At 34.0% G+C, this 22,741-nt stretch overlaps 1 protein-coding gene across 5 annotated transcripts in view; it reads right to left on the bottom strand.

The window, feature by feature from the left end:
- The window catches only part of LOC145245777 (uncharacterized), a 550,409-nt gene that overhangs the window by 457,145 nt on the left and 70,523 nt on the right, over positions 1-22,741 (bottom strand). For all 5 annotated transcript variants that reach the window (XM_080107393.1, XM_080107391.1, XM_080107395.1 and 2 more), the window contains exon 4: positions 20,615-20,892. In XM_080107393.1, the coding sequence (XP_079963519.1) occupies positions 20,615-20,892 (278 nt within the window). The remainder of the gene's footprint in view (positions 1-20,614; positions 20,893-22,741) is intronic.

Genomic DNA, 22,741 nt, shown 5'->3' with positions numbered 1-22,741 from the left:
ATTTCAAGACAATCTTGTGTAATATTACAATAAGTGTACAAGTGTCTACTTAAACAACATCCCTATACTTCGAATATATCCTCCTAATGGGAGCACCAGTGATGCATTATTCTTGGGTTATCAGAGAGTTTGGGGTCTTAACATAATACTCTTGTTAAATCAACCCAATACTGATGTCTGCCACTTGTTTAAAATTATGTTTTTGAATTTTGGAAATGAGGATTGATAATTTGTATTATTCAAACTACTGTTCTTATATTGAGTGTAATTTTCACATTGTTTCAACCGACTTTCAGGTGAATCTTGTTAAACTCTGAAATCTACACAGAATTTCGAATGAGCCTTTTTATTTAATGTACAGGGTAGCATGGTTTTGTTTTAGCAGCCACGAATGGGTAGAAGTCTTAAGCAATTCACAACTATATTCATAAGATCACTCGCATTGAGGAGTGAGCCTTCAACCCCCAGAAGAGGTGCCGCTTAAAATTGAAGTTTACTTACTACTTTTTATCTATTATGTCATGGGTCTTTGTAGTTTAATAGATGAAGTACTAAGTTGTCCCCTAATTCCATTAATATAAAGATAATAAATATCTCAAGAAATAACAAAATAGTATGCTGAAGAAATAGTGCTTTATTGTAAATGTTCAGAATGTAAGGGAGATGGTATTTGGAAAGATGATGGGTCATAGTGTTGTTTTTTGTTTTTTTGTCTTTACCTTTTTTTTTTTTTTTTTTTGACTAATATTTACCGAGTTTGCTATGGGATTTTAATTCAAATATATTGAAATCATAAACAAGTCCAATGTTCCAGTAACAGAAAATTAACAAGTCTGTATGATATTACATTCATCACAAATAAAATAATAAAAATTATTATTATTTCCTTCACTAAGATAGTTTACTTTTTCAGTACGTGATGATATGCCATATATAAGTGACATTTTCAAAAGCAGCAGCAATTGAATGCCATGTTTGGAGAAAAGTAGTTCTTTGAACTTGCACTTATACAAAACCACTTTGGCAACTCATACTGTGAGGCAAGAAGGAACACTGGCATTAAAAGAATGCATAAAGGCATAGATCAAGAGCTTTAAAACTGCTTTTGATGGACTGTATTAGATGGCAAATGTAAATCAATATAAAATATGTTCTGTGATGTACAAATTGTTCAAAGAATGGTTGATGTTCATTAGAATTTTACCAGTTTTTGGTTTTAGTTGCAATCGTTTCGTTTCAGTGATAAACAATTGTTGCATTCCTATCTTTTAACAATGATAGTTGTCATAAATTTGTTTTATGACGCAGGGAAACTTTATATATATATATATATATATATATATAAAATAGGTGATAGGCCGAGATGAGATATTTTCTTACAAACATGCTAATTCAATCTTGGAAAACTAACTAGTAAATTAGATAGGTAATGTCTCAAAGTCAACAAAAGATAAACCATATTCATGAATACACACGTTAATATCAATAAATACATTTATAAATTACTAGCATTTCAGCCCGGCGTTACCCGGGTGTTTGGATGTGTATGTTGCGCAAAAAAAAAAAAAACTGGTAGTAGGAAGGCAAGCTCGAACCCGTACCACAAAGGAGGAAAAAAACGGGGTAAAACCTAACGCTTATGCTGTTATGACCACTGCCAAACCGGAAGCGACATTTTTAAAAGTAAGGCTAGACAATCTAAAGGAGAGGATAACTTTAAAAAATATCGGCGAAAAAAGTGACCCCCCCCCCCGTAGAAAAGTGCCTAGTTGAAGGGGAAGATATTAATGTTTTTAGCTAATTTTTCGATATTTGTCGTATGAAAGGTCGAACTTTAAAACGATACTGATCTTGGTAAAATCTGCCGCCTCTATTGAAAGTTTAAGGCAGACATGCAAACAGACATACATACATTTATATATTAGTAACTAAAAATTTTCGACCCAAACTGATGAAAAAGCTTGCCCTATCTCTGAATACCCTTTATGTAAAATTTAAAATATTTAGACCAGAAATTGTCTGAGTAATTTGGAAGAGACCACAGAGGTCAATTTTTTTTTTTTAACTTTGACTCCTATTATGACCCCTTAAAATTTATTGTTTTGGGCTCAAATCAAGTTATTAAGTTAGATCCATGTCCAAGGAACCTATGTTTAAAATTTCAAGTGTGTAGTCCCAAAATTGTCGGAGGAGTTTGGTAGAGTTCTCAAAGGTCAAATCGTCGAACTTTGATCATTTAATCGCCAAATTTCTGGCTAAAAACCGATCACATCGATTTTCCCAAATCTCAGTACCCTATATATCAAATTTCGAGTCTGTAGACTAAAAATTGACAGATTTATTGCATAGGGAAATGTACACAGACACGTTCACTTTTATAGATATATAGAAAATCTTTTTTTTTAAAGCAAACACTAAAAGAGATCAAAAGACAGCACCAACTGCTAAACAATTATTACTAGTAAAGACAGAAAATGTTCAAAATTGTAAAAAGACTTAAAACTTAAACAGTGCAGATACTTTCATACTTTCTTGCGAAACTTGTTTTTCAATTAGAAGTGACCGAGAGGAAAGTCCAGAATAAAATAGGCAGGCACTCTGTATAATGATCTTTGTAAAACTCACCTTCACTTGGACCAAGCCTGTTACAGTGCCAAGTAGAGACAAAAAACTATTATTGTGAACCCCACCATAGCTAGGGATTAACACAAAGAAAAAGACGAGTGCAGATATTTCCTTCACACTGAATTAGTTTATCGAATTTTAATAAGATTTAAACCATAGATAACAGAAAATTACATTCATTATTAAAAAATTGGGTAAATTTTTCTTACTGCCCCCCCCCTGCATTTATCATATTTGGTTTAACATTTATTTTACATGCTGACAGGTGTTGGATGGCTTTTAAAAATTCAATTCAAAACTAACCTGTACTGGAATGGGGACAAAAATGGAGGGTCACATTCAATGCTGCCAAGACTAAGCTCATTTCCTTCAATAATTACAAGAAACCTTCTCTACCACCAATAGCAATGGCCAAGAACACATGACCCAAACGTACTTCCTTTAAAATTCTCGGCCTAACGTTTACAGGGAACATGAACTGGAATAGATACATTGAGATCATTGCCAAGGCTGCTGCGAAGGTGGGCTCTCTCTACCGTGCTAGAAAACTACTTATGCCTGAAAGTATCCTGTACCTCTATAAAGCCATCATTCACCCATGTATGGAGTACTGTTGTCACATTTGGGCTGGTGCATCTGTTGCTTGTCTCTCACTTCTTGACAGGGTTCCCAACAGTCACCAACCTGATAGGTCCTGAATTGTCATCTAAGCTTCAGCCCCTGTCCCATCGACGAAATGTTGCATCCCTCTGCCTGTTCTACAAGTACTTTAATGGTGAATGCTTTGGCGAACTACAAGCACTTGTACCTCCTCGATGTGAACACTCCAGACAAACCCGACAAGCAGTTAAATCCCACCCCTTCACAGTAAAGATCCCTAAGTGTAAGAAAGCCTTCTACTCCAATAGCTTCTTCCCCAGAATTGCTAGACTTTGGAACTCACTTCCGGGATTCTGCTTTCCTAACTGTACTGACATGCAGAAGTTCAAGTGTAATGTGAACAGATATCTTGCTGTTCATCTCCCTTCATAATGTCCCTGCAACTTATGTCCCTGATAGTAGCCCCCTACTTCAAAGTGGCACTGTGCCTTGTTTGGGGTGAAAATTGAATAAAAAAATAAAAAATAAAACTAACCTACCTCTAGCCAGATATTTATTCCTTTTTCTCTCAAATCCAGCCATGTTTTCCTTGGCTTTTCCCTGCCACCTAAACTGTTCTATATTTACTTTATTTTGAGTTTAGCTTTCTCTAAACACACAAAATCAAAATACAAATTCTTCTTACAAAGATACTTATCTTGCATTTGTCGCAAGATGTAACTTATATAGAGATTTTGTTGATTTGTCCGTCTGTCACTCACAACATTGTTTGTTTAACTTAATAAATACATTATGGAATTGGTTTCATTTCGAAATATCAGAGATTTTAAATATTTTTAGAAATTAAAAATATTACATTAATAGTAAATAATAAATTCCCAACAAATAAAGCAGATGTCATGACTGAAAACTGAAACCTTGAGATCTTCACTCTGACATTCTACAAACTTAACTATTTGGATTTTTTTATAGAGCTTAAAACATTACCTTAATCAAATAATTATAGTTTTAGCATGACGTCATATATTCATTATTTACATCATGTTTCAAAACATGAATTCAAACATAAGCGATAATAATAAAAAAAATTGGTAATCATTATCGATAGCGTTTGAATAATCCCAAACAATTTATTTTGCTTTAACTATGCATTGGCATTAAAAAATATACATACTACAGTTTGGGCTCATGAGTTTTTAAAAATTCCCTAAATTGAAAAAATCAGTTGTGTGATCTTTTTTTAAATATTTTTTGCTTGTATCAAACTTAGATTGCTTTCAAGTATTTTAAGGTTCTTACTGGTACTTGAAGCTGCCTACACTCTGATCGGATTTATCAAAATTCCTTGCACACAACAATCCATCACAGGTTCCCGGCAAAGTCACAAGAGACGGCTAAGCATTCATAATTCTACCATAGAAGACTAACCATTTGTGGGCCAGAAGAGGGATACATTTGTCATGAAAAATTTCTTAGGGATTTGTTGGAGAGAAAGGATCTAAATTCCATCCAGGAGTTCAATTGATCTTTTATAGCATTAAAATCTGCTCAGCAGATGGAAGTGTTGGTCACTTTATAGGCCTGGCACTAATTTAAGGGATTCAAGTGGGTTTCATTACCCATTCTGGAACAAATATTGCAGTTACTCACAAATATACACCAAAAACATTTTAACATTCTTTTTTGTGGTATCAGTTAAGGTGGATGCATTAGGGGAGGGGGCACAATTTATCAGATTTCTTGAAGTTCCATAATTCCTTTGTATAGAAATCACTCCAGACATAGCATGAAACCACTTGATGTAAGGAGCTGAAAACTTAAAAACATTTTAAGGTTAAAAACTAACCCATGATAAGTGTTAGATAGATGAATACCAACTGTAAAAACTGCAATTCTTTTCTCTTTGTCAGAAACATTGTTCATAGAATGTGTGGACTGAACGACAAACTTATGAAAGTGAAAGTTATGAGGCTGCTGAAAATAAATCAATGGTTCACTTTGTCATCATAATAAATGTTATTAATGTCAAAACCATTATTAATTTTGGAATTCAAGTGACAATCTATGCAACAGTCATTTGTATACATGGCAACAACTTTGGAATAATCTAACAAGCATTCACTTCTTGGGCAGCAACAATTAAGAACAAATCAAAGACAATGTTTAAAAAAAGAAAAACCAGAAAGCCATTTGAACAATGGCAGATAATAACAAAAGCCAGACAAATAATTCTCATCTAGCTTTTGGCATAGACTTAGCAACAAGTATGCTTCTTTTCTTTTTTTTTTTTTTTTTACTGAAGGGAAATTCAAAGATAGGAAAAACTAGTTGAAATAGAAGCTTAACATTTGAAATCATGAAATGGAAAAAAAAAAAAAAGATTTGACATTAGTCTTTTCAAGTATTAATCCTATTCTTTTTCTGTGCAATATAAAAATACAACAGTATATAAATTGCTAATAGTATTTTTGTTTAATCTTTTTTTTATCAATAATACTTCCTGCTTCTGTTTGAAGGCAAACTAAAGTATTACCAATAATTGTTATTTAGTTTATCCGCAGACAACTGTTTTTCACAGCACACATCTTCAGTGTGGCTAGAAACAGATGACCACTTTAAACTATGATTTGAAACCCAGATGAATTTTTAGCAATCAAGCATCATAATCAAGCCATCAGCCATCACAATGTGTAACTCTATAAGCTAACATTTATAGCACTGATATTTTCAGAGCTATCTGCTCCAAGGAAAATGCCTACACCAAGAAGGGTGCAACAAGCAAAAACTAAGTTTGTTCCCTTAGGAAAAGAGAAAGAAAGCAGGTAAGTAGGTCTGCTGTGCATATAGCTTATGATACCTACATTTAATATTTACCATTAATAAAAAAAAGTGCAGGAGAAGTGTTTTTAACGGCTAATTTTTGGATTAAATACTCCAGCATCAAACTCATACAATATTGATGCATTTTGATGATGAGCAAATAGATTTTATGATTTTTTTTTTGTTGCATTTTTTTTTTACAATTAAAATTGTACTTGTTGCACAATACAATTATGTCACCATGTTTGTCTATTAAATTATGGGAAGACAAAATATTCACTATTTTTGACGTTTATAGACACAAACAAAAAAAATAAAGTTCACAAAAACGAACTAAGAAAAAATACTGAGTGCTTTGTGTGATCATAGTTTAATTCAAAAACAACTTGGCAGCCGCCATAATCAGACTATATAAGTTTAAATGGAAAACAAAAACTACACATATTGTAAGAAAAAAAAAAACATCTTTATAAAATGACAAGAAAGTGTTAAAAAATGTTTTTGAATACAAATATTTGGATAAAAATACACAAAGATATTTAAAAGCGTAGGACTCTTTTCAAATGATTTCCCATGATACAATTTTTCTCCATTTTATTAGACAAATGAATAAAAAAAATCAGATAGCAGCTTGCAAGAGATATATTCATGCAACAAAGAGTCACAAGATCTTTCCTCTTTAAGAGAGAAGAAAATCTTATTGTTTGCATACCTATAGCATTTAATCAATTTTTGCACTCTAGTTCGAATGTCAATATTTAATTTTATGTAAGTAATTAATACAAATTCATAAAAATTTTAATTACACAATTTTTTCCATTCGAAAATATTCTACATTATGTAAACTGTTGTGGACAATTAATTTCCTCCTAAGGTAAGTGATAGTGTTGGGATGATTAATCAGAAAAATCGGAACTTTTAGGGGCATCGGAATCTGCATCAGAATCGGAAAATTAGTATCTACTTTCCGATGCCAAGAAATGATTCTTTTAATTATTATTTTTTTTTTTTTATTTGATTCTGTTAAAAACAAAATCTTTCATTGCTGTTAGTAATAATAAAATAACAAATACTTATTCTTAACTAATAGAAAAACTGAAATCTAGAGATCATCGCTTACAAGTGTATGTTTTACGTCTGAGAAAATATTTGCACATTTAACATGTTTTTTTACAATAATTTTTACTGTGAAGAAATAACTACTTCATAGTTAAACAAGCCGCGCATGCGTGGTCCCCCTCTCATACTGCATGCGAGATGATGCCACAAAAAATAATGAAGAAATGATGAATGCTATAAGTGTGAAGGGCCAACATTGCCTTCACATTTTTGCCAAGTTTCAGAAAAATCTAATGGATGGGGCAAAAGTTATGGGATAAAAAGTGTCATTTTTTGCAATTTAGGGGCATTTGTGACTTCTTTTGAGCGTCTGGGAATGCCAAATCCCAGTGAAAATGGACAAACGGTGCAGTTTCATCCCTTAAGACATGTATATTTCCAAAGAAAAATTGTGAAATATCAATTCAAATTATGATGCTAATTGGATTTTGGTTTGTCTCATTTTAGGATATTTAATGCTGAAACACCATACATATTTTATACAATTCATTGAACAAAAGTCGCTGTTTTTTACTTATTAGTTGGCAGTAAATTGTATTTTCATGTCTTTCCCAATAATATTAGTGTATAAATAACAATAGATATGATGAGATTTGAACTTTGCATAGTTGATTCCATAGTTTTCAATAGTATCCATTAGGCAAGCACACATTACAGAGCATGAAATGTTGTGCACAGATTATTGTGGTTCAGCCATAGCAGAAACAATCGAATAAAAAAGAGAGGCAGAAGCAAGCAAGTCAATGGCCAGCATCCACTCGTGTTGTTCAGATGAATCAGAACAAAGAAAAGGATGTCAAACACCTTGCAGGCTAGTTCAAGCATCAACAAACTGAAACCTTTTTTATGCAGACATATTTTCATAACACAAGAAAGAAATATATGAAAGATAGAAAAGGAAAGAAAATGTTCATACAAACTTTAGACATTTTTATCGATGCCATACATTTTTTTTCATTCCAGAAATAATCTAACATTGACACAAAAGCTACATAACAATAACATGTTATAAGAGTATTATCAGCTCAGCCCACTTGGTTTTATGTTGCTTTGTGGGTATTATATGAAATTAGGGATTTTCTTGTAATTTGAATGTAATAGCTTATTTTGTGAATGCAAATTCATTTAATAACAGACAATGGAATAAATTTCAAATCCTAAGTTCTTAAAATGTTTGAATAAAAGAAAAACAAAAATTAGTAATATTCAAAATTGTGATTGTATTAAACATTGCTTATATGAAGTTATTTTCATTCATTTTCTGAAAAAAAAAGTATCAAAATTTTGATTTTCTTTGAATGGCTGTATACCCCTTACCTTTTGTGGGTTAAACTGTCATTTATGTCATTCAAAATTCTTCATAAAAAAAATAAATAAACTACAGGAACATTTTTTTGACTGCTGATGTAGTTTATATCAAGAGTCTCCAAAGTTTTTAAACGGCAGGCCATATTGCTGACTTTTTAGAGTTCTGCGTTCAAAATAAAATAAAAAGTAAAATGACCTGGACGTGCTTTGCTCATTAGCTTTGCTGTTTAATGAAATCAGTTCTGCAAAACCTCATTCTTTTAATTATTTTCTGAACAAAAAGAAAAACCGCCACATTATTTTCACACATTACCATTTAAAAAATTTTTCCTGAATATTTTTACGTTTTGCACAAGAGTTTTGTGAGCCTAATTAGATAGTTTGGTGCACCAGATTTGGCCCGTAGGCCGTAGTTTGGAGACCCCTGGTTTATATAAACAATAATATTTCCCTTTTGTTTGTACTGATAGTGCAGTTGATAAAACTTTGGACTGTAAAAGAAAAAAATTAAAAAAAAACAGCCAGGTTTCAATCTCAACCTGAAGCACTAGCAGGTCTAGTCACATACAAGACATGATTAGCATAGTAAAATGTCACAAGTGTTAAATGCACAGCAAGAATGAAATACTTCAATATTAATAGAACACAAGAGATTGCTAACCATCGTTGCATAGCAACCAACAACAATTGATTTTGTGTCTTTTTTTTTTTTTTTTTTTTAAGATGAATCCTCACATCTGAGAGGCTTTGTGTAATGATAGGTCATTCTTGAGTTTGAAATAGAATTTTCATGACTAAACGACCGACTGGATGCATCTTATTTTAGAGGACATGTATTGCATGGATAGAAATGATATGAAAATTATACGATGAATGTATAATGTGTCTTAAATACATATAGGTTCAAAGAAATCTTAAATCTAAGGAGATGCATACAGAAGAGGTTTTGATGGTATGGTCACATTAAAAGAATGGATGAGAATTCATGAGTTAGTAGATGTAAAACAATTGAGGTAGCAGGGTCAAGGGAGGAAGTGATGACGAACTTGAAAGAAAAAGGAATAAAGATCTGGCCAGAGATAGATTAGTTTGAAGATTAATTTCTAAAAGCCACTCAACACATATCAGCATATAAAAGTGAATGCTAAATTGAACATGATGTTCAAGAATCTCTAAAACTGGTTAGTCACACTCAAGTTTGAAATAAGATGAAATAGGAAAACACAGATTGGCACATTTTAAGATCTGATCTTGTTAAAGATGATAGAAATAAAAAAAAAGATCATCCACATGAAAATATATTTATAATAATGCATCAAGTATATGAATCCTACAAGCATTCAGATAGATTAGAAACAAAAACAAATAATTTCAAAATAGAAATTATTTTTTGTGAATATGATATCACAAAAAAAAAAAAAAAAAAAAAAAAGTATATAACAAAGAATTTCTTTGTCTCCCCAACAATTTTAAACTTTAGTTTGGAAGGAATGATCATTATTAATGGTCAATTAATTCATTTTAACACTAGAATAATAACCTTGTTCAACTACAATATGTAATTAAATGTGGTGAAAGTTTTTATTGTATAATTACGGATTCATTCTGTACAACAAACTGGTGTTCAGAATAAATTTATTAAGATTTTTACGTCATTTCATTTCAGAACCATTTGACATATTTAACAATGTTGAAGTGAAACTGATAGCTGTTTTTGATGATGTCCATAAAAGATTATAAAGCAGAATTTTGGAAGAGAGCAATATGCATCAGTAATATGTATCGCTAGCAGATAGGATCATAGAAAACATTTTGACTGTTCATGCAACAAAATCTGTTTAGAAGTGAGGAAGGGCAGTAAAAGGTGAAGCAATGTCAAAATGGTGACGATGAAAAAAGTGCTGAATAAGAATCTTCACTACTTTACATACAAGAGTTACAAGAGCCAATTACTCATTGGAAAAAGCCATAAGAGAATCACGTTACAAAAGCCAAGAAACTCTCCAGCAAGATTTAATCTAGCTGAAGATGCTCTGGTTCTTCTGACAGGACCAGTTGCACAATGCACAGAACAACAGATGGCCACAGTCTGCATAAAGACCTAAACATCAACTTCTCTCAAACTGATGGTATTTTAGTGCATTTTTAATGAAGGCTAGATTATTATGCTGCCTCAGATTTTCAAAAAGATTCAGACTCAATACAGATGACTATATAGGGATGCTATCCTCTGTTATCAAGACAATGGATGAGGAGGGTGGCTGCAAGAGGCCCAGATATATGGCAGCAGGTCAGATCTATATCACACTTCTACGACTTCACGTCCCAAAATCTAGCCCTTAAACTCACCTGATTGCAACCCAATAGAATGTTATACATGCAACACAGTTGAGAAAGGCATCAACTGTATATCATTTGCGATACCAAGGATGAATTGTCAGGATCAAACGTGTATCCAAATATCTCTCAAATGTCACTGTGAAGCCAGCAAAAATATTGGCCAAGATATGACAATTTTCTTTCCTTTCAAAAAGTGTCAAACTTATTCTATACACCCTGCAAGTTAAATGAGATAGAAATGGTGTAAATATATATTTAACAAAAAAAAAAAGTGTTTGAGAGATTATATATGAAGTTCTAAATAAAAAAAGTTTTAAATTGAGAAACAGATTATTTAAAATGAATAAAAACAACAATGCCTGCTGTAATTTTATGAAATTGTGTGCTTTAGTGTGTATTATAAAAAAAAATATAAAGCAAAATGATATTTACTAATAGTCAAAGCACTAGCTTATAATAATCAGCTTACATTCTAAGAGTAACTGTGCTTGTCTTATAACTCGTTCATAATTTGATTCTTATTTGGTACTAAATAATGAAAAACACATTCTAATGTGCATACATGCCAATATTTCCAGGTCTACAAAAACAAACCTTAAAGAAAAAACATTATCTAACTCTAAAAGATATTAACATAAACACAAACGATTACGAGTTACTCCAAACTTTAGTGATTAATAAAAATAAAAAACAAAATGAAAATACAACCAAGAATAAACAGATATAGTGAAGTGCAGGTTTAACTGTACGAGTCCAGAAAGGTCACAACAAATAACTACAAAAACATCGTAAAATCTCAGATGGAAACATTTGTTTACAAAAAGAGTGTGGATTGAGAAAACGTGCAAGTCCTGTTCAAAGGGAAATTATTCTTTCAATAAGACATACACAATTATCCACTATGCTACAACCAATCAGTAGTGTTTGAGGCTCTATAAGAATTGTCATGTGACCTTGTGCCATCTAATCTCGGATAAAACAGTGATAATCATGGTACTTATTTACTCCTTGACATCTTTGCATTATGAAGAAAAAGAAATAAGAGAAAAATAAAAAAGAAACATTCATAAAGCTTTTCTTACAACCTAACAACGGTCATATATAAAACAGAAAAAATACATTTTATATATTAGATTTACAATGTGCTAAAGTTTGTTAGAAGTTTTAAGAATTGAATGAATAAGACTTATGGGGAGACTGAATCATGTGGAAGTATTGCCAATACAAAATGTCAACAAGCATGATCTTGACGCCAAAGAAAAACTGGGAACCTCAATAATGCAATTACAATTTGTCTTTCTGGGGGTGCATGTTTAAGGCTACCAAAATTCATATAAAAATTGTCCATATTGACATGTGGGATAGCAGGAAAATTTGTAGGTTAATAATTAGTTCTAAGTGACAGTCTTCTGGAGGTTGAAGGTTCAATCCTTACAATAGGCGATGATAACTATGAACAACATAAAATTGACATTTGGATAAAGAAATGAGAATAATCTACTCTTGTGGATTGAATAAAGTGTTCAGTTTGAAATTCTGTAGCGGTTTCTGAGTTTAATCTAAAGATTCTCAAGTTGAATAAGATGCAGCTGAAGGTCAGAGTTTACATTGGTGGAAACGTTATGAAAATAAATATAAAATAAGATAACATAATTCAAATAATTAAAAAATGTTATTTCGTACTAATAAAATATTTTTCCAAAGAAATAATATGATAAAGTTTAGTGCAAAAATAATGAGAATAAATGTGAATTCTTCATTAAATTTTCTAACACACATGCACGGATGTTGATGAGAAAATTTCACAGCAGGTGAGAAATGTCTTCATAACTAATTAAATTGCTGTTCGTCTAGACATATTTCAGAATTATCTTCATGTTGCAGCAAATAAAACTAGCATTTACACGATTCTGCTTGTAATGAACATTCATGATCATCATCTCTTTGGATTTCTAAAATAAGGTGTGCTAATTCTTTCTTATACTGTAAAGAAAAATTCCAGGTTAAGCAATGTCATCTCCCAATTAAATTAAAATTAAATTTTTTTTTTTTTTTAAATTGAAAATATTCTTCCAAGCGATCATAAAAAAAGTAATGTTTCTTTTCATATGGATTACCAAGAGTCTAGCCTACCCTACTATTTAGTCTATAGTTGAAGGGAAGACAAATGGATTCATACCTTTCAGAAGAATGTTTATGAAAATGATGCAATAACCAATGGAACTGAGACACATCATGCCAAATCCAGAGTCTGCATTAGTCACCATTTCCTATATTGTTGAGTTGAAGGAGTCAGGTTTTCTTACCATAATTGTATAGTCTATCCTATCCTATCATTTACAAAAGGCAGCTGACACATTTTTAGAGTCATAATGAAATAAAATGATCATTTTATTTTTGATGTCCTCATCATGATTTAAAGTTGGTGACTATCTTTCCAAACAATTCTGTTGCTGTTTATGACAGTATTTCGAAGAGGCCAAAAGGATTGATAGACTTCTCTCCAAGCTCCCCAGACTTGTGTTATATCAGTTTTCATCCCATTATACATAATAAACAATTGTTATAATAACTGAACTACGAAGGATGCCTACCGTAAAGTGTCCCATCCCAGACCACAATTTTGAAACGAGAGACAACAAACATGTAATCACTGCACTGTTGATTGCACATTCAACAGTTCATGTTATAACTTGCAATGTTTTTCAAAGACAAATGGGTCAGACAACCAAACATCTCCTCTGCAGGTACAAGTGAAAAATAGCCCTACTTCATTTCAAGATGGACAGATTATGTTCAGATAGTCAAAATCACAGGCAAAAACGTAATTGTACAACTAATTGATTTCTGTAATAAAACATTATGTAAAGACTTAAGAACTACTGATTGCACATTAACTGACAAAACACACGCTGATGTCCACAGACTTATTAGAGTCCTTGTCATCTAAGTGGAAAATATTATGGTTGCTTGCATCACCCTTCACAGCATAATGTAGGATGCAAGATTGTGTTGAAACTATCTACTCAGGTGGTGCTAGATTGAGAGAACAAGCCAGTCTATGCAAGTTTGTCATATGTTCAACCTCTCATCAGGAAGTTAACCACATGGAGTAATTCTTTATGATGTGCTCACTCGTGGCATGTATTTTCAGTGGAAGACATATTTTTAATATGGTTCCAAATTCATTATCCTGGCTCATCACATACATACTCAGCTATCACATGGAAGAAAGAATCTTTTAGATTGAAATATTACATCCAACTGACAATGAAGATGCTACTTTAAGATTACCATTGACTAGAGGTAGGGAGTACTGGGTCGGGTCTTCAGATTTTGGTGGAGACCCCCTCAGATCAAAATATGCACTAAACCTAGGTAAGAATCGAAAAGATTTTGAAAAAAAAAATCAAAATTCATCTGTTGGCGCCATTTTTTAGATTTTTAGGCTCCGGGGGCCCAAAAACGCCCATTTACCCATCTTTGCAAAAGAAGGGATAAGAAATAGCAGTTGAAACTTAGGTATTTTCACTTCTTTTGACTTGGTCAATGAATTAGGATAGGAATGACACAATGTATAGCTAAATTGAGTTTTATTTTAGCATATAAAAGTCATTTTTTAGTACAAAATCGGGATTTTAGCACAATTTTCACGGTGATTTACACCCTAGATGTCATTCATTTTGCGGAAAGAAATACCCTTAATCGTCCAGTGTTCCAAATCTGGTAAATTTTACATAAGAATGTTTCTTTTAAAGCTTCATACAAAAATTGTAAGTGTTATTTAACTAGTTTCCCAAGGGGCTTGGGGACTAGTACTAGTAGAATCGAATGATTGATAACATTGCAGTGTTATCTGAGAAAGGAGTTGTTTTGTTTATTTGGTCAGTTCAAAATGAGACTCTGAAATGTAGAGTCTCCTTGCTATGTTATTTTTATCATAATCATAGCACACAGTTGAAATCTCCTTCTCCTTGGGTCCATTCATATTTTTATTTGGGTCCATTTTGAATATCCTGACGCAGTTATATTTCTCTTTCAGGATTGTATTGAAGAGTCAGCCGGTAGAATGAGTAGTGTTGCAGCAGTGGAGCGGGAGGAGAAAGTTAAACATCTATCTCTTTACAGAGAAAGACGTTTTACTAAACTGGGATATGCGTGCTCCTCGATCCTCGATGCATTGCCTTACATTCGTATGGTTCTTGACGAGACTCATCTCAGCAACCAACATGTCGAGATCGTGAGGATGTTACTGGATAGTGAATTGCTACTGAGTCAGTTGAACTGTCTTTCATTGTTCAGGTACAAAGTCTCATTACCTCTCCTAAATCTTGTTGAGGTAGGAACGCAGGATGATCTGTGCAAAATTCTTCCAAAGTTGTTTGAGGATCTTTCAGTTGGAAAACTGGACACCTTGGAAGCGTACACTGTTCAATACAGACATATAGATATTGAGGAACCGACATCTGAGTTGGAGATAAAACTTTTGAAAGATATGTGTGTACATGCATCCAAAACAATCGAACTTCAATGTGGTAGAGAGTACGGATTTGGGCAGTACAATGACATTCGTGCCACGCAAATACACAAGTTGACCGTGGAAGAGCGAAAAGACCTGGAGAGCAACAATGTTATGTGTGAACGAGAACTTGGAGTATTCGATCATCGTGCTATTGTTTCGAAATGTAGGAATAACAAGTTCAAAGCAAAATCCTTGAGAAACGATATGGTCTTGCACAGTGTGTCATTGGATGGTGCATCAAAAATTTCGACGGCAATTGCAAAACTTTTGAACAAAAGAGAAGACGAATGGAATGAAGAACAAAAGACTCTTCTCCGTCTAAAAGTTGAAGAGAAGATAAAGAAAGCGATGAACGCAAGCAATTACACTACTAAATTGCTCATAAATTGTAAAAGTTGGCGTGGTCCGTGTGTTAGTTCTGAAGAATTGATGTCGGTGCTAAAAGATCATTCAGAATTACAAGAGAAGATTGTCATGACTGAGTTAGCATATTACAGAGACACCCACAAATCAGATGTAACTGCAAATCCTGAACTATTCAAACTCAACAAAATCACTCATGAAGAGTGGCTTATGAATCTTTGCGCACTCCTGGATGGTTGCCCGGTATCCACAAGAATTCCTCTGCCCACTAATGATGATGCCCTAAAAGCCATCACTTGCATTCCACGAGTTGCAGAGGAAATGGTTGAGTTACCTTTAATCCTGAATGTGAATCAGATGTGTGTGGTGTTGTGGACAGTAAAGGGGGTGCCAACATGGTTTCTGGGGTACTGTACTAAAATCCTAGACAACCAGAAATACGAAATTGAACATTTGGAGCGTGTTTATGAAAGGAAGAACTTAAAATGGAGGTACCCAAACCCAGATGATAAGCAAACTATCGATGCAGATCAAATTGTCGAATGCGAAATCAACGGAGACTGGGATGTTCTTTCGGACCGAAACATGCAATTCACACTGCACAACCACAAAGAGATTGCAGCCAAGTTTGATGGATTATTGTAGTGCTTGTAGTGTATATCTGAGTCACTTTTGTTAAGTCTGTTAAGCACTTGGAAATCATAAAAGGACAGGATTATGTCGATTTCGGCCTATTTTCAGCAATTTTAGGTCCAATTTGGCCAAATTCACCCCTAAAATTGCCCTTAAAGACTCCAAGACCTGTCAATAATCATGGTTCTCTGCCTTATATGTGTGTCTGAAGTCATTCATATCCATTGGGAATGAACAAGGATCGATTAAGTGACTGAGAACAGGATTTTGGCAATTTTGTCCTATTTTTGGCAATTTTGGGTCAAAATTTGGTCTATTTCTCTTCAAAAAAGGCCCAAAAAAATCTGAGACCTGTATATAATCGTACTCCAATGTCTATTTTAGGTATCTACAGCAATATATACCTTTATAAAGGTGGACGAGGATAATTTATGTGACCCAAGATGGTTTTTGTGATTTTTGCCTGTTTTTCGGCCAATTTATGGCCAATTTTGGCCATTTTTTGACCGAAATTGACCAAGAATACCACAAAACCTGTTTAAATACATGACCCTGTGTCATTTGAAACTATTTATATCCATTAATGGGCATTGGAGATACACAAGAAGCAAAATTATGCCTTGAAATCACTCATATTGACATTTCGGACACATATTTCTTGAAAAATCAGCCCCAGATCTAAAAAATGCCGCCAACAGATGAAAAAATTTTTTTTTTCAAATTTTTTTCGATTTTGACCTAGATACACCTTATATTTTGATTTGAGGGGGTCCCCACCAGATTTTGAAGATGTGACCTTTTTTCGACCCAGTACTCCCTACCTCTACATTGACTCAACTTTCAACACATTTTTACATTTTTTTTTTCACACGGAGGTAGCCACTTATCAAGGCCTGGAAGCCACTCAGGGATAAGGGTTATTGTGTGTACAGTAATCAATGAAATAGTATCGTAGTAATCAATAATATTGGAGATTTGATAGAGTGTCTTACTTAAGGGGGCGGTTTGTTAGGAATTTGTTTATGTTGGACTTGAAGACATCCAATTTGTAGTCAGGTGGGAAACAGGCAAACGGAACAGAGTTCCACAGTTGTGCACTTCTAAGAAAGAAGCTTTGCTCATGGAATCTATGTTTGGATTTAGGCACAGATAAAGAGTGGGGAAAATTAATGATAGTATTTTCAGCTAGACGGGTGTGTTTAGTGAAAGATTGGCGAGGAGGGACCAGAGATTGGAGCTCAGACGAACACTTGCCATGGAAATAACGATAAAACAAAGACAGGCTCGCAACGTCTCTTCTGTGGGAGAGAGGTTGCAGGGAAGAGAAAAGGGCATTCCCCACCAAGCCACAAAGTCTATTTTGTACTCTGTCAAGGCAGGATAGGCTGTTTTTAGCAGCTCCTGCCCAAATGTGGCAGCAGTACTCCATCCTTGGACGTACTTGGCTTTTATACAGATAGAGAATTGCATCAGTAGTGAGATATCTTCTGGAGTGGTAGAAGGATCCCACCATTTTCCCAGTGTCCTTGGCAACAGACCTAATGTACGTATTCCATTCAAGATCAGGAGTAATGGTCAAGCCCAGAAGCTTGTCAAAACATGGAGCCTCCCCAAAACGAGAGCCATCCATTTCAATTGATGCCAGATGGGGATCAGAGCGTTGATGATGTAAAAATAGGAGCTTGGTTTTGGATGCATTAAAAGTAACCAGCCACCTCTTTCCCCACTGTACCATATACTCAAGATCGGAGGAGAGAAAGAATTAGACAGAACTTTGTCATTTACGGCCTTTGATGTGTTGCCATAGATGGTCGTGTCATCAGCATAGATGTCAACGAATGATTTAAGTATGTGTTTTGGGAGATCATTGATGTAGATCAGGAAGAGAGTTGGGCCCAGGATGGACCCCTGAGGGACTCCAGCATTAATACTGTGGGCCTCTAATTTTTGCCCATCAACCACTACTCTTATGAGCCTATCGGAGAGAAATGATTTAATAATTGAGAAAACATTTCCAGTGATACTGGAAAACTTGTGAAGTAGGCCCTTATGCCATACCTTATCGAAGGCCTTTGATATGTCAAGAGCAATTGCTCTGGAAAGGAAGCCTTTGTCAAGAGATTCACTAATCCTATGAGATATAACCATTAGCACATCTGCTGTAGATTTTGCAGAGCGGAAACCATATTGCATGTCACTAAAAAGGTTGTTTCTGCTGAGGTGGTTGACTACTTCTTTATTTAATATGGATTCCAACAACTTACTCATGACACACATGAGACTTATTGATCTGTACTGAGAGGGAGATGACTTTTCGCCTGAATTTTTAAATACAGGGTATACTGATGAGGTTTTCCAGGGTGTTGGAAAGCACTTCTCCTTAAGGCAACGCTTAAACAGTTTTGTAAGTATGAGGGCAAGTTCTGGTTGGAGCTTTTTCAGCACTATAACTGGAATGCTGTCAGGGCCAGTTGCTTTACTGGAATCAAGGTTCTTGATTAGCTTGGCGACCTCACGCACAGATATTTGTATGTTGCATAGAGTATTGTCTGTTATAGGAGGAAATATGGGGAGTTGATGGCCTTCGTCGCATAGGGTAGAATTAGCTGCAAAGTTCTTGGCAAATAGTTTGGCCTTGTCTGATGCTGAGATGATCTCTGATCCATTGATGATGGTGGGGATAGAACGCACACGTCTGTTCAGGATCCTATTTGCTATTTGCCAAAACTGGTGGGAACCAAGCCACTGCTCAGGTATTTTGGATTTAACGGACTGAGCATATAGCTCTCTTGCATGTTTTATTACTCTTTTACAGTGGTTGCTGGCAGTCTTGAAAGCTGCTTTAGTCTCAGTACATCTATTACGTTGGTAGCTATGGAAAAAGTGATTTCTGTGTGCGATGGCAGCAGCACATTCTGGGGAGAACCATGGCTGGCTGTTAGGTTTTTGTTGGAATTTTTTGGATGGTATGAATCGGTCTATGCCTACAATTAACCATTCGGTCAGGTCTGATACTATAGAGGACACATCCTTTTTAAACATGGAATGCAGAGGTAGATCAGATATGAATGTACGGAAGCTATCCCAGTCAGCCACAGTGTATCGATATACAGTACGGTGGAGAGGTACGCCTGAGGACTTATTACATTTCATTTTTATCTTAACAGATACAACGGAGTGGTAGGAGGATCCCAGAGGAGATAGAAGGGAACATGAACATCCAAATTTAAAACAATTTTTACCACGGCTAATGCAGGTTGTCAGAATTGTCTTGCTAGAATAAAGGTTTTGCACAATCTTGGTCACAAAACCTGTAATTTGATACCAGTAAACCTGATGATACATACCGCAGGTAATAAAGATATCTTTCTTCTTGGAATTGTCATCATATACTTTATTTGGTCAAAAGATGAAAATCCATTAATCTATTCCGGCAAGTTCTTCCTCAGTAGAGATGAAAGCATCGCATTTGAAATGATTACAAAAGATTTTCTAATTATCGAAGTCAGTGGTAGTCCAGCTGAATCCTCAGATGATAATCAAACACATCAGCCACAGAACCAATACTGAATTGAATATGAATGTTGAAGAGGACAACTGGCACCCCCGTCTGCCAACCAAATTACCTTATTCTGCAAGAGGAAAATTGCCAAGAAATCTTAGCATTACATTCTTATTTGATACAAATCAAACACATTTAACACCTGTTACAGCAGCATCTCCCCCTTATAGTGGGCTGTCCTATAAAATGCCACACCTATAGCTCATCACACTAAAATACTCGTGCCATTCTAGTGGAGAGTAGCAAAGCTTGTCTAAACCAAAATGTTCAACTGAATATCATTTAACTTGCAACAGTGGGTGAGCCTGTCACTTAGTGCTACAAATAAGTTTTCTATTCAAAGAAAAATGGTAAGTTACACTGCACCATGGATTTTTAAGCTCTCAACACCATACAATATGAGAGATGCATCAAACGCAATCTCCACTTCACCAAATATGTTCCAAACCACCAGACAAGACTGCATTTGATACTTGAAACAGCTATAACAGTGTATCAATTTATCATGAAGACAGACATTTGACCACCTTTATAACGCCATGAGGAAAATATTGCTACTCAACTGCCACTCGAGGTTATATTGCATCAGGTGTTGAATACACAATTCAATGAAATCATTTCTAACACACAAAATGAAACTATATGTATAAAGAATATATTGTTGTGATTAAACAACATTAATACAATACATAGTTTATAAATTAAAAGAAAACAAATTTTACCTTGATTCTGGCCTTTCCCTAGGTCGATGATCAATCACTCTCACAACACAATCTTCTAGAGGTAAATCCTTATTGGGGAGCACATTTTGATCAACTAAAGTGAGTTTCAATTTTTTAAGATTACGAAGTTCAAGAAGATCCAGATCATCACGGAATGTCAACAGCTCAGCTGTGATTCCATGTGGTTTCAAAATATGTATAGCTTCTGTTTTTAGATGGAAATCACTTCTCGGAATGTTCAGTACTGGAACAATAAGTGTTTTTGGAGAGTTGGTTATCTGATAAACAAAAAACAAAAATACTTTTATTAGCAAATTGTAAAAAACATCTTGATTTTTAATCAATTTTCATCTTTTTTTATGAAAAAAAAAATTTTAGAACACAATTCCCCACAAAATTGCTTATTTCTGTAATAAACAAAAATATTCAGAAAAAAAAATACAATTTTAGATGCATCCGTACTAAAAGAGATTTTATTCATTGGTCTGAAATTTGATATGACATTTCCATTGCTAAATGTGAAGAGTGAATGAAATCAGAATGAAAAGGTGTAGATAAGTAAGCAGTTTATGAAATGTGTCCACATGTCTCTATAAGATGGTTTATTCATCAATCAGATTTCAAATTTAAGCATGACTATCTATCTATAAAATTGAGAATGCATGTGAGAGGACAACTCTCAACCCATATACTCAATGAATTTTATCTACAGACTTGAAATTTGGTATATAGGATATTCAGACATGTGGAAAATTTTTATTGGTTTTCATCTAGAAAAGGGCTGGTAAGGGGTTAAAATTGAAAAATTAGTACATGGGATTCATTGGATTTTTATCTAACTAACTGTTTCACGAATGCGCATGCATGAATTGTTCACGACAGATTCATTATGTTAGAAATAAGTAGGTTTGAAAAACTTTTTAAAGATAGTGTCAAGCTGGCCTAATGGTTATCATACTTGACTTACTGTCTTTAGATTTTGGTTTTGATCTGAGCTCAAATATTTTTTTTTTTACTTACAAGAACTGAACTGTTTAGAACAAACAGAATACTCGCATGCACACTCAGTTTCTTTTGGGTTTTTTTTTTTACTTTATTTATTTTTAAAAAAAATAAATAAATAAAATAAAGGGAACTTAACATTACAATTAATACTTATGGCATTTCTGTTTATAATAAATAAGAATTCTGCATTAATTAAAATATAATAACCAGGCAACACAAGGCAGCTACTTAATATTCTATATAAGTCCATCCATCCAGTCCGCACACTTAAATTTGAAATGACATTTACATGGTTAAAACACACAAACTGAATGAATGCATTCTAAGAATATCCATTCCGATTCTTATGCTAATTAGTTGCTAATTAGTAAAGAATATGTTTGCTATTGTTCATCCGGTGATTTGGATTCGTAGCCAAACATTGACACATGCACAAAAAACCTGGGTCATTGAGTCAGTGAGCATGTATTCAAATGGCACCTCAACCTGCAGTGGCTGGAAACAAAGGTGATGTCACATGGCTCAAAGAAAGAGGGAGCAAGAGATAACAGTTTATTAGGAAGCTTTGGAGCAAACAACTCATGTAGATAATGAATTAAGATATGATGATGAATTAAGAGTCTAAGGACACCAGATGCCCATAGCCCAGAACATCTTTCACCTCTAGCAGAAGAAAAGGTGACATCAACATCTTAATAAATGTATTTTTCTTCAAATCCTGGATATTATTCTTCATGCTGTTCTGAAAGTTTAATTCCGAGTGCCTCAGTCATATATAAATATTTCTGTTCAAAGCGGGAATGGTTTTTGTTGATTTCATTCCTTGAATCGATAATTAGTGATGAATAAAGTTAAAGTTGAAATGCTTGAATAACAGAAATTTTTCCAAAATTCTAGTATGGAAGCATTATAACAGTTAAGTTCCCATCTGACAAATAATTTTGTTAAGTTTCTGCTTTGCAAGATTATCTTCCTTTGACAAGTGAACTTCCTGTGATTTTCTGTTTGATCTTAGTGCTAAGAGTGATATAAAGACAGAAATGGACAGAGCCATCTACAAAATACAGTGTGACAGACAGTGACATGGAGACATTTTTTAAGATTTATGACTGTTTACGAGAT

This window comes from Euprymna scolopes, chromosome 23 (genome assembly GCF_053919585.1).
Source record: "Euprymna scolopes isolate OS-2025 chromosome 23, ASM5391958v1, whole genome shotgun sequence".
Classification (NCBI taxonomy): Eukaryota; Metazoa; Mollusca; class Cephalopoda; order Sepiida; family Sepiolidae; genus Euprymna; species Euprymna scolopes.
The sequence above is the reverse complement of the archived record's forward strand: the minus strand, read 5'-3'. Positions and strand labels throughout refer to the sequence as shown.